At 42.8% G+C, this 13007-nt stretch overlaps 1 protein-coding gene across 1 annotated transcript in view; it reads left to right on the top strand.

The window, feature by feature from the left end:
* PSTPIP2 (proline-serine-threonine phosphatase interacting protein 2) overlaps window positions 1–13007 on the top strand; it is a 46789-nt gene that overhangs the window by 23869 nt on the left and 9913 nt on the right. The window contains exons 6-10 of the mRNA XM_021686207.2: window positions 3403–3465; window positions 7251–7349; window positions 7909–7954; window positions 8860–8939; window positions 11768–11866. Coding sequence (XP_021541882.1) covers window positions 3403–3465; window positions 7251–7349; window positions 7909–7954; window positions 8860–8939; window positions 11768–11866 — 387 coding nt within the window. The remainder of the gene's footprint in view (window positions 1–3402; window positions 3466–7250; window positions 7350–7908; window positions 7955–8859; window positions 8940–11767; window positions 11867–13007) is intronic.

Genomic DNA, 13007 nt, shown 5'->3' on the forward strand with positions numbered 1-13007 from the left:
ATGTGTTGGTCTTCCACTTTTTGGAAATTAAGCCATTTCCATTTATCAAGGAAAGCCATCAATTGGTTTCTTCTAGTAACTTGGGGAAGGGGAGGTGCGGGTAGAATGGCTGATCAGAAGTTAATGGTGTACTCGCTTAGACAACTAGATTTCTGCGGGTGGTGAACAATACAGACATGGTCATCCTTCCCTCAGCGAGTGTAGAGCATGGCCAGAGACTGAGGTGACATAGTCATCATGATAAAGCATGATGAGCCTTAACTAGTAGGGAAGGTGAAGATGCCACCTGAACAAGCAGTGGGGACACCTGATGTCACCAGTGAGGCTGGGGAGGCCTCCTGGGGGAAGACCTTGAAGCTTGTCCTTGAAGGGACAGCACATGGTCGGGGGCTTTCCTCTGGTGCCCACATTCTGTTCTATGCTCTCAGCTTAGATTGGGATGATCATGGCAGAATGTTGGTCTGCCTGTGTAGGGAGCAATCTCTGAAGAAAGGAACCTCCTGGGTTATACAGAGTGACCAGCTTTCTGAATACAGTCTGAATGTGGACAGACGGACACACAGACCACTGAGCAGCTATTTCAGTAATTTACCACAGGGTCATTTGGGTCATTTATATATATCTTCTTTCTTACCCCTGCCCTCCTGCTTTTCCCCACCTTAGAGCAGAGGTGATAGTTTTTGCACTACTTTGTGTTATCAATAATACAACAATTCGATTTCCATTGGGTTTCGCCTTAGAAGACTTGCCATGACTAGGTCACTCTGTAAGTGAATACAGACATGAGGAAGCTTTAATCAAAGAGCTGGACTTGGTGTCACTGAATGGCCTTGAGCAATATCACCTCTTGGGCCCCGGGGATCACACCTGTCAGGTGAGAGCCAGACTGCCTCTCTAGGGTTCTGTCCGAATACAAATGCCAGGCATCCTCGAAGGCAGACAGGAAGAGGAAGGGAAAAAGTCTGGCTAATTAATAGGACTTTGTAGCCACCTGAGAGGTGCTTGAAGCAGGTGTTATGTGCAAGTTGGACATAAGGAGGCCTGGCTGGGGCCATAAACTATAAAATAGTAGCAGCTCCCAAACTGGAAGAATGGCAATGTGTATATTTGAACTGGAAAGGACCATGGAATAGACCAACATTGCTAACTGATCTGTTCCAGGGAGCTTGGGAAAATTAGAAACCATTAACAAATAAACCCAGCTCCTCCTCCTGGCAGAGGTATATAGGCACTCATGTGAACGACACAGCTTCCTGTCTGCGATGGCAAGGACCTTCCCATGAGTCTTTGCATGTGGGGCTCATGTCTGTACTCTGTGCCTTCAGCGTCTTCACTATTAGCAGATGCATGGCCACCTCTTGGTCCCTTGATTTCTGCTAGGCTAGAAGATGACTGCTCTGTTCTCTGAAGGCCCCTTGCCGCCCCTCCCACCCCCGGGGAATTTCATGTATTACACAAAATGTATATTTGAAGTGAGACCATGCCAAACATTCCATCCAGATATCTTGAAAATCCATCCAACCATGTTTGTGTTGGTAACAGACAAAAATTTATTTTTCCAGAAGAAAGAGAAACCACATTTGAATATCATCTTCAATATTATTTTGCATTGTATCATTTTATACCAGAGTAATGCCATAGCTCATTTTGAATGATTGCATCTCTTGGTCTTTTATACACCTGTTTGGTTTATAGAGCTATCATAAGGGACAATGGTAGGTTAGGGTACTGATTAGGAATAAGGGCACAGGAGTCAGGCTGTGCCCAAATCCCAACTCCACTACTTGCTTGGCTAAATAAATCCACCTCGGTTTACTGTCAAGAAAATGGAGATAAGAGTACTCACAGTCGTGATGCATGAAAACTGCTTAGCACATAATAATACCTGATAAATGGGCACTACTATTATGTCTGAGACATACATTTTTATTATTTGCTCCATTATTTTGAGTAATGAAAGTGTTTACATCACAGCCACAACAAAGAAATTGCTTCCAATTGAACTTAACAGAGTACTTTACCTTTCTGGGATTAGATGGGGTAAAGAGAACATCTTCTTTTAGCTGTCCTACAAACATTTCTTCTCTTCACACTGCCTGGGCTCCTTGCTGATTAAGGGTGTGCCATTGAAGGATGCTGACATAGGTTTATAGACTAAAGACCCCTTTTATTTATTTATTTTTTTAAATTTTATTATGTTATGTTAGTCACTGTACAATACATCATTAGTTTTTGATGTGGTGATCCACGATCCATTGTTTTCGTATAACACCCAGTGCTCCATGCAGTACGTGCCCTCCTTAATACCCATCACCCGGCTAACCCCTCCCCCCTCCCCTCTAAAACCCTGTTTGTTTCTCAGAGTCCGTAGTCTCTCATCTCTCCCTTCAATTCCCCACCCCCCTCATTTTTCCCTTCCTTCTCCTAATGTCCTCCATGCTATTCCTTATGTTCCACAAATAAGTGAAACCATGTGATAATTGACTTTCTCTGCTTGACTTATTTCACTTAGCATAATCTCCTCCAGTCCCATCCATGTTGATGTAAAAGTTGGGTATTCACCCTTTCTGATGGCTGAGTAATATTCCATTGTATATATGGACCACATCTTCTTTATCCATTCATCTGTTGAAGGGTATCTCGGCTCTTTCCACAGTTTGGCTATTGCAGACATTGCTGCTATGAACATTGGGGTGCATATGGCCCTTCTTTTCACTACCTCGTTGTCTTTGGGGTAAATACCCAGTAGTGCAATTCCTGGGTCATAGGGTAGCTCTATTTTTAAATTTTTGAGGCACCTCCACACTGTTTTCCAAAGTGGGTGTACCAACTTACATTCCCACCAACAGTGTAAGAGGGTTTCCCTTTCTCCACAACCTCTCCAGCATTTGTTGTTTCTTTCCCTGTCCATTTTTGCCATTCTAACTGGTGTAAGGTGGTATCTCAATGTGGTTTTGATTTGAATTTCCCTGATGGCTAATGATGATGAACATTTTTTCCTGTGTCTGTTAGCCATTTGTATGTCTTCTTCAGAGAAGTGTAAAGACCCCTTTTAAAATATGAATGGTGCCTTAGCAAGAGTTTTAAAATCCTTTTTGAAACCTAAGTTCCTTGATTCCAGGTTTACTGAAGAGACAGCTCCAAGGATCAATGATTCTCCATGGTGGCTGCCCAAGTTCAAAGGCGGGCCTCACCATTAACCAGCCATAAAACCTTGGGCAGGTTGTTCAGCCTCTCTGCTACAGTTTCCTCTTTTGTGCAATGTGGGTAATAAATAGTACATCTACCTTCCGGGTGTGTGAGGACTAAGTGAGGTAGTCCACGTTGAACATTTAGTCCTCAAGGTAAACTGACATTAACAGTAATTTGTTTTTTATTAATAGTGCTGTCCTCTCTTCACAGACAGAGATTTTAATGGATGCTGCCCATAAACAAAAGAGCTTACAGTTCAAGAAAACCATGGATGTGAGTCTCACTTTATTTTTTATTTATGTATTTATTTTTAAAAGATTTTATTTATTTATTTGAAAGAGAGAGCATGCACAAGTGAGAGGAGGGGCAGAGGGAGAGGGAGCAGCAGACTCCCTGCTGAGCACGGAGCCCAAGGACGCAGGGCTTGATCCCAGAACCCTGAGATCATGACCTGAGCCAAAACCAAGAGTCGATGCCTAACTGACTGGGCCACCCAGGCACCCCTGAGTTTCACTTTATTGCCTTCTTTTTGTCATGGGGACATTTTCTGAAATCCAGTGCTGTGTATGAGCATATTCCTGACAATAACGTTTCAGTAATATTAATTAGTGCAGTGGTTTGGGAAAACAACCTTTAGAAGTTTGACTTTCCTTCTTTTTAAGGCCTTGGTAAGACTGAGGATGAAACTAGATAGAGGAAACAAAATGATAGTGCCTTTCTGGTAACCTGGAAAGATCAATTTAAATATTTCAGGCCAAGACACAAAAGCATCTATACTCCATGATGCCATTTATCTTGTTGGATTTGAGCTTTTTCTCTGTGACTACTTTGAGTCTTGATTTCTTACCTATTTTACTGAGTGACTCCTTCCTGTTTCAAGATCTGAAACCTGTAAAAACCTTCCTTAAATTATTTATTTAAAAAAACACTTAACAAGACAGAGCTAAGACAGATTGCTAGCACCCTCACTCTAGCGTTTATGAGTCTGTTCATTTGGGACAGTGAACTCTGGTTTTGAAACATCTGTGACTCCTTTTCTGTACAGAGGCATCATCATGATATTCTCTGACTGTGACATGCTATCTGGTAACCCAGTTACAAAAGAATATGTCACCAATGTTGATGGCATGTGTGGTCTGTTCTGCATCATTCTTTCCCGTGATGCATAGCACCTCAAAAGCCACTGATAAATAGGAAGTGATGTTAGTGTAATTTGCAGAAATAGTGTTGGACAAGAAATAATGGTTCCCAGCACTTTTATTTTTTGAGCAGTCTGGGGTAAGCGTTCTCACAATTGAAGAGAAAGCCTTCGTGAAATACAAGTTTCTTAACTCTCTCTTCTACCTACATGAAGAGCCATATCAGTGTTATAACTTTTGCTTTGACTGTCAAAAATGATTTAGAAAACTCAAGAGAAAGGAAGACTATTGTATTTACTCATTTTTTGCTGACTGTGTCCTTTTTTCCTCTTTTTTTTTTTTTAAGATTTTATTTATTTATTTGAGAGAGAGAGAATGAGAGAGAGCAAGCACATGAGAGGGGGGAGGGTCAGAGGGAGAAGCAGACTCCCCGCCGAGCAGGGAGCCCGATGCGGGACTCGATCCCGGGACTCCAGGATCATGACCTGAGCCGAAGGCAGTCGCTTAACCAACTGAGCCACCCAGGCGCCCTCCTTTTTTCCTCTTGATGTTCCAAGGTTTCTTCTTTTATAGTTTCCTTTTGCTTAGAGAACTTCTTTTTTAAGTAGGCTTCATGCCCAATGTGGGGCTTGAACTCACGACCCTGAGATCAAGCATCACGTGCTCTACCAACTGAGCCAGCCAGGCACCCCCGGAGAACTTCCTTTAGCCATTCTACAGAACGGTGTGTTAGCGACAAATACTCTGAGTTTTTCTTCATCTGAGAATGTCTTAATTCTCCTTTCAGTGTTAAAGGCTATTTTCACTGGATATAGAATTGTGTGTTGACAGTTCTTTTCTATCAGTATTTGAAAATGTGCCACTTTCTTGTGGCTTCTGTAGTTTCTGGTAAGAAAGCTGCTGTAATTCAAATTGGTTTTCCCTTATAGGTAAGGTGTCATATATTTTTTAATTTTTTTGTAGTTTTCAGAAGTTCACCTATGTGTTTTTAACATGGATTTCCTTGGGCTTATTTTGTTTGGGGTTTGATCAACTTCTTGAATCCATAGGTTTACATCTTTTGCCAAGTTTCAGAAGTTTTCAGCTATTCATTTCTCCAGTTGCTTTCTCAGCCCACCTTCCTCTCCTTGGGTTGCAAGTACATGAGTGTTAGATCTTTTCTTACGGTGCCAAAGGCACCGCATTTTTTCCAGCCTATTTTTCTGTTATTCAGATTAGGTAATTTCATTGTTCTATCCTCCTCTCAGAAGAAAGAGACTCTTTCTTTTGTCTCTTCCATTCTTAAGCCCATCCACTGAGTTTTTTATTTCCATTAGTGTGTTTTTTTAGTTCTAAAATTTCCATTCGGTTCTTCTTTTTTTATTTTTTGAACAATTTTATGTATTTATTTGAGAGAGAGCACAAGCGGGAGGAGGGGCAGAGGGAGAGGGACAAGCAGACTCTCTGCTGAGCATAGAGCCCAATGCACATCAGGACCCAAGATCATGACCTGAGCTGAAGTCAGACGCTTAACCGACTGAGCCACCCAGATGCCCCACCATTTGGTTCTTCTTTTTATCTTCTCTGCCTTTGCTGAGCTTTTCTATTTCTTTACCAAGACCATCTATTTTTTCATTTATTTTAAGCGTATTTGTCCCTCTCCCTCTAGTATTAGAAAAGGTCAGGCATATTGTCTAGGCTTGGTATTGGTGAGAGTGAGGAAATTTACTCCATATACTGCTAGGGGGAGTTTCAGTTGGTGTGGTCAAGGAAGTTGGACATATACATATTCTTTTACCAAACAACTAAACTTCTGGGAATTTGACCTGTATAGATAAATTCATACTACCCAAAATAAAATCAGCGTATTTTTATGTTATAAAAGAATGGGAAAGAAGATAAATGTCCACAAATAGAGAGATAGTTGAAATTATGGCATGAGTGTGTGTATTTACAACCATTAAAGTGTTCAGCTACAGGGCTCATGCTTGACATAGAGAAATGTCTCACATATTGTTACAAAAGAATATTGTTGCATGAATATCTCATGTGCTTGTAATTATGAAAAATTATGACATTTCTATGTGTGTGTAGCATGTGTAGAGAATTATATGGCTGTTTACTGAAAGATTAACCCCAAATGAATTGCAGAAGATGCCGAGAAATGCAAGAATGCATGTGAAATATTTGATGAGCACAAACCATCTCTGCAAAGGAGTCTTCGTTCTTAGTCAAGCAGTTTTCGGGGATCAACATTTTTTTTTATTAGCTGATTCGCAGCTTTATTTGTTCAAAAAGTTAAGACTTTGCTTCAATAGTTGAAACAGAAAATGCTCTGATTCACTAGCTATAGTTTGAGAACTGTTTTCACACTCATAGTAGCAATGATGGCCCAGATTAGACCACAGCCTAAAAACAGTTCTTTAAATCAAAAAGGAACATGGCTATGCCTAAGTGCCAGAGTCACTGGGATTGATGCCCTCCCCACTGTCACTTGCTATGGTGGGCACATTGGGATATTGAAGCATAATTATAATTACCATGGCCAAGTGATTGCATCTAAGTTCTGAGGCTTATGTTATGAAAATGCTGGATTGCACATCTTACGGTTACATACCTATCTTGATTTTGCCTATTTCAAATTCCATCTTTTGTTTCTGTCAGTTTTTAAAGCTCATGTACTTTGTGCTTGCCAAATAGGAGGGATTACTTCCTCGATCAGGTTGCCACCACATGCATAGTTTGGAAAAGGGCTAGAGAGACCTTTCAAAAAGAGATCAGAAAGAGTGTTTGCCCTCAGAGTGCCCACCATGGAGTGGTGATCACAAAGCTAATCCGAGTGCCCTGTGCTTTGCTGGGCTTAGTGGGCTGGTGTGGCTGCTTTGCAGGGTTCCATTCTGCTCACCTGTTTTGGTCCTCTTTTGGCTTCTAACAACAAAGGCAAAGAAGATCTATAAGCAGAAATGCCAAGACAAAGACGAAGCAGAGCAGGCTGTCCACCGGAGTGCCAACCTGGTAAACCCGAAGCAACAAGAAAAGGTACCTTGGAGAGCCGGCGGCCTGAAAAATCTGAGATTTATGTATTTGAGACTCAAGCCAGTTAATAATCTTAATTAAAAATGGAGCTGCAACCTAAGTCCCTGACCATATCTTCCTCTGGGCTACTAGGATCCTCTGACCAAGAAAATCCCTTGTCACAGTTTTGGGGTTCTGGAAGAGCTGGAGAAATGTGGCCAGGCGGAAGGGAGTAGAGTGATAAGAAGTTGGGGGGGGGGCTTGGTTTTTTTCACCTTTCTTCAAAACTCAAGTATCCTTTGTAGCCAGGCTACCTCCTGCTTGGGTATATTATCAGTTTTACGTAATCTGGATAGAAGATTGTCAGCAACCAGAGGGCAGGGGTATGTCTTTAGGAAAACAGAGGGCAAGATGCTCCGTGGCTGTTGCCCAATGGTGATAAGATTAGGGGGCCGGTTGAATGATTTGCTGAGAGAAACACAGGTAAGACATGGGCTACACCGTTCTCTTCGCAGTCATTGTAAGTCTGGTTGGCCTGTGGAAGCCTGGCCCAGCATTTCTCCTCTCTCCTTTGTTCTCACAGCTTTTTGTGAAACTGGCAACTTTGAAGACCACAGTAGAAGACTCGGGTGAGGGGCTGCTCCTGGGGATGGGGGAGGGTTTTGTGGGGCTGACATTCTGCGGAATCTGTTCAGAAAGGTAGTTTTGTAGACCACACAATCATGTATGGACAGGCAGTGGGATTACTGAGATATCTGGAGGGAAGCAGGGAGAGAAAGAGGGAGAGAGGACAAATCAGGACCCGGGAAAGTGAGAGGAAGCAGATGGGACTGCAGTTTCTGTCCCAACACCCCTCCCCTCCTTAGGTCTTGGGGCTTACTTGTGATTGAATGGTGGAGGTGGGGGGGGGTCATGTGCAGCTGCTTTGTATTCAGGCGCTCACTCTGTTTATTGGGAACATCACTCTTAAAAGGCCATTTCAGCCCTGCTAACCCTTTCCTGTTATGAAGGCAACAGGCAAGTTGTGAGACCTTGTCATGGCTGAAATCTGAGATCCAAACCAGGTGTTTGCAAAGCCCTCTAATCCCAGAATACCCTGCAGAAGACAAGCCTCTCATGACCGTGGCCACTTAAGAAATCTCTAAATCCAAAAAAAAAAGAAGTCTCTAAATCCAAAACCAAAGTAACTCAATAGTTCTCTTCCCCGCACCTCTCCCTGGATCATTTTCCTGAAAATGGGAAGGAAGCTATTGAGGCCGAATTAGCCAAAGAGAGCCCTGGCTGAGGTTCCTGCCAGCCTTCTCTCTCCTCCCTTGAGCCATTTCTTGCTACTTGCTTGGTTTAATGTCTAAAAGGAAAGTGCTTAATTCACAAAGATATTACGAGAGTGAGAGATGGATGTGGCCTTCCAGTGTTCAGAACTCCGTGGGGCCTTGAGAGCTCAGCGCTACTCCATCGAGGCAAGCTGGGCGGTGGGTCTGCAGGCCCCTGTCCTGTCTGGTTTCTGAAGCCAGGCCCCTCCCCCGCATTGCAGACAAGACGTACATGATGCACATCAGCACCCTGGACAAGATCCGCGAAGACTGGCAGAGTGAGCACATCAAGGCCTGCGAGGTACTGGAACCGGCAGCTGCTTGGGAGGGGATGAGTTTTCCTCCCAGAACCTGGAGAGTCTACTTGGGGAGAAACGTACCACCCCCTTACCATAGGACCCCAAGTCTCATCGAATTGCTTGAGGGCAAATTAGAAATCAGAAATTTCAGTGGAGGAGGGAAGGAACTGGAAGGTTTTCCCCCAGACCTCATCTTTCTGCCGCGTCCCAGTCTTGACCATTGTGTCCGACTCTGCTCCAGGCCTTCCTCTCATGTTTGGTTAGTCCAAACACGCCATAGCTGAATCAGGTAATGGGTGATTAAGTAATTATCTTTCCAGAGCCTCACCTGAACCTGCTATCGGATAAGGAAAATGCAGGCAGGAGGCGAGCAGGCTTTAGAAGTTTTTACTCTCAGGCGCCTGGGTGGCTCAGTTGGTTGAGTGACTGCCTTCGGCTCAGGTCATGATCCTAGAGTCCCTGGATCGAGTCCCGCATCGGGCTCCCTGCTCAGCGAGGAGCCTGCTTCTCCCTCTGACCCTCCCCCCTCTCATGTACTCTCTCTCATTCTCGTTTTCTCAAATGAATAAATAAATCTTTTAAAAAAAAAAGAAGTTTTTACTCTCCTTACACCTTCGATTTCACCATTACCCCCCATTTCGTTTTTAGCACATGACCTCACTTACAATCTCCTGCAGAAAATAAAGACGTCATCTCTTTATTACCAGTCGTTCTCAAAATGAAGTCCCAGGATTTGTAGCATCAGTATCCCCTGGGAATATGTTAGAGATGCAGATTCTCAGACCAATTCCAGACCCTACTGAGCAGAAACTGTTGGAGTGGGCTCAGCCCTGTGTTAATAGGTCCTCAGGTGATTCTTATGCAAATTCAAGCTTGAGAACCGCCGATCTCCACCCCCACCCCTCCTTTTCTCCTGTTAGTTGGAAAGGGGCTGCTCCTGCCCTATCAAGAGCCTGTCCCAACACCTGGGTTCAAGATGCCATCATCCAGCTGTCTTTCCCTCATGCCTGTGCACAGCCTTTTTAAAAAAATTAATTAATTTATTTATTAGAGAGAGCAGGAATACAAGCAGGGAGAGTGGGAGAGGGAGAGGCAGGGTTCCCGCGGAGCAGAGAGCCCGATGCGGGGCTCAGATCCCAGGACGCTGGGATCATGACCTGAGCCGAAGGCAGATGCTTAACGACTGAGCCACCCAGGTGCCCCCTGGGCACAGCCTTTAATGTGAACTTCTGCTATTGTCATTTGCACAACTCTGCTCATTCTTGGTTTTAGAACCTACTGGCTGTTGCTTCCCATCTGCTACCCTCTCCTGTCTTCACAGCCAGCCTTCTTGAAGGCGTTGTCTTCACATAATCATCGCCCTTTGCCTATCCTAGCCTGCTGCGTCTGGGGGTCCCCCCTGCCCACCCCCGCCCACTCACCGCTGCTCACTTGAGGAACTGGAAATCTCCATGGTGTGAGGTCCAGCAAGCCTTTGCAGTTCCTGATCTTATTTGATATATATCTACTCTCTAGTACTGTGGGTCACTATCCCCCTCCCAAAACACTCTTCTGTTTTACTTCCTTGATTGCACACTCTCATGGAAAAGCCTAGAATAAGCCCCCTTTTTAAGGTTTAAAAAAATGCAAAGCAATATCATATACATTTTATGGACATGTACGTATTAAAAAAGCCTGCATGAGAATGATAAAGTTTAGGAAAATAGTTATCTGTGGGGAAGAAGGAAGGTGATTGAGATTGGGGAAAGCACACAAGGGGCTTAAACAGAATCTGAGGCAAATATGGACAAAATTGTTGACTGAGCTAGGTGGTTGATATGTGGGGATTCATTACATTTCTGTCTATGATGCTTTTTATGGGCAATATTCTATAATAAAAATAATGTGAAATTTTAGTATTTATATGCTACATAAATATTAAATATACTAATATACTAAGTATACTAAATAAATACTAAATACTAAATAAATCTAAAATTTATGCTACATATAAATACTCAAAGGTTTGCAGGTGAAATAATGTATTTGCTTCAAAATACTCTGAGGAGTAGTTGATTTGGTAGGCATATAATAAAACAGAATTGGTTGTGAGTTGATAAATGTTTAAGCTGATGATGGGAACATGGGCAGTCATTAAACTATTCTCTTGTGTATGTGTGAAGCTTTACATTATAAAAATTTTCAAAATGTTAATAGTGTTATAATCAACATTAAAAAACACATTAATATAGAACATCCACTGTTGAATAGAATAGCATCCACTTTATAGAATAAGAGCTTGATTTTCCAAATGTTGGTATTTGTTTATATCCAAAAAACTATTGTTCAGGGAGTGACCTTTTAAAAAAACTTTTTTATTAAAGAAAATTTCAAAAATACACAGAGATAGAAGGCAAGTGCAGGTTCCCCCATGTTCTCATGAACTGGCTTCAACGATTGTGACCGTTTTGCCAATTGAACTCAGTCATAGGGGCAGGGCAGAGTTTTGGAAATTGGAGGCTCTGGCAAGCTGCCAGGTGGAGAAACCCATTAGGCAGTTGGAAATGTGAGCTGGAATTCAGGTTAGAACCTTGCTATCTGGGTTCGTCATTACCTCTTCCCTTCAGAACTATCTCCGATCCTGTTAGTGTTAATACCGTTTGAGAATACCATTTGCATTCTTTGCCTACAGTAAGAGTTGATGAGTTTCCCCGGTGGTGAGGGCATTATCCTAAACGGGGCAATAAGCTTACAGATAATGAGGGTTGATACTGATTCTTAAGTCATAGCCAGTCTAGACAAATGTCCTTTTTCTCTGCCTCTGTACGGACATGTCGTTATGTTTCTATAGATGTTTGAAGCTCAAGAATGTGAACGAATAAACTTCTTTCGGAATGCACTGTGGTTACACATGAATCAGCTGTCACAACAATGTGTCACAAGCGATGATGTAAGTCAAAGGCATCCACGGAGGATTCATTAGAGTGGGAGGAACCATAGACATTTATTAGTCCACCTTCCTCATTTGAGGCCCAGAGAGGTACAGTGACTTGCCCAAGACCACACAATGAGTTGATAGACCCAAATAAACACCTAACTGCCTGACTCCTGGTCTGCTTTGCTACCATGACTTTCTCTTTAAGAGTTAGGACAGGGGAGCAGAGAGGGAGACCCAAATGCAGTTTTTTGTTTGTTTGTTTGTTTCAGGATTTTTATTTATTTATTTGAGAGAGAGCGTGCACAAGCAGGGGAAGGGGCAGAGGGCCCGGGGGAGAAGTGGGCTCCCGGCTCAGCAGGGAACCTGATGCAGGGCTTGATCCCAGGACCCTGAGATCATAGATCATGACCTGAGCCAAAGGCAGACACTTAACCGACTGAGCCACGCAGGCGTCCCCCCGACCAAAATGCAGTTTAATTTATGGATGACAGAGATTTTATAGCATGACTGTGAGTCCCAGAGTGTCCCTCCAGGACAGCGCCAAGTACTAGCAGAATGACCCTTGCCCAGGCTAATGATCATGCCAGGGCTCAAGATTTACTTCAGCAGTATTCCCAGGGTCAATATCCAGCTTTAACTTGTGCACAGCAATCCTCATGGGATCTCAGACCTCAAACGGATCAGAATTCAAATTATCACAACCCTCTGTCTAAGAAATAGCCACCCTCACTTAGATGGGACACTTTAGAAGAACAATTGAATACCTAGAAAACCTGTAGAATTGACTAGAACTTTTTCCAAGGTAATGCATTGTCTTTGCATTTGTGTGTGGCATTAGTCTTGGTATCTATTTCCTTTGGCCATCAGTATTATAAAAAACCCTCTTTCTGGCAAGGTTTTTATGCTGCCATAGAGATACCTTTCTTGCCATCTTTAAAACAATTTTAATAGCAGATATGCATCAGAGAAATCCCTTTATATGAGTCATAGAAAAAGAGACTTGGGAATGTCTCTTTTTCTTTTTTAAAACAAAATTTGGGAGATTCAGCCATTCATCAAAACTGTTTTAATAAGCTGTGTCACAATTATCACCGACATACTCTAGCTTGATTTATCTTTTTTTTTTTAAAAGATTTTATTTACTTATTTGTCA

Source organism: Neomonachus schauinslandi, chromosome 14, assembly GCF_002201575.2.
Source record: "Neomonachus schauinslandi chromosome 14, ASM220157v2, whole genome shotgun sequence".
Lineage (NCBI taxonomy): Eukaryota > Metazoa > Chordata > Mammalia > Carnivora > Phocidae > Neomonachus > Neomonachus schauinslandi.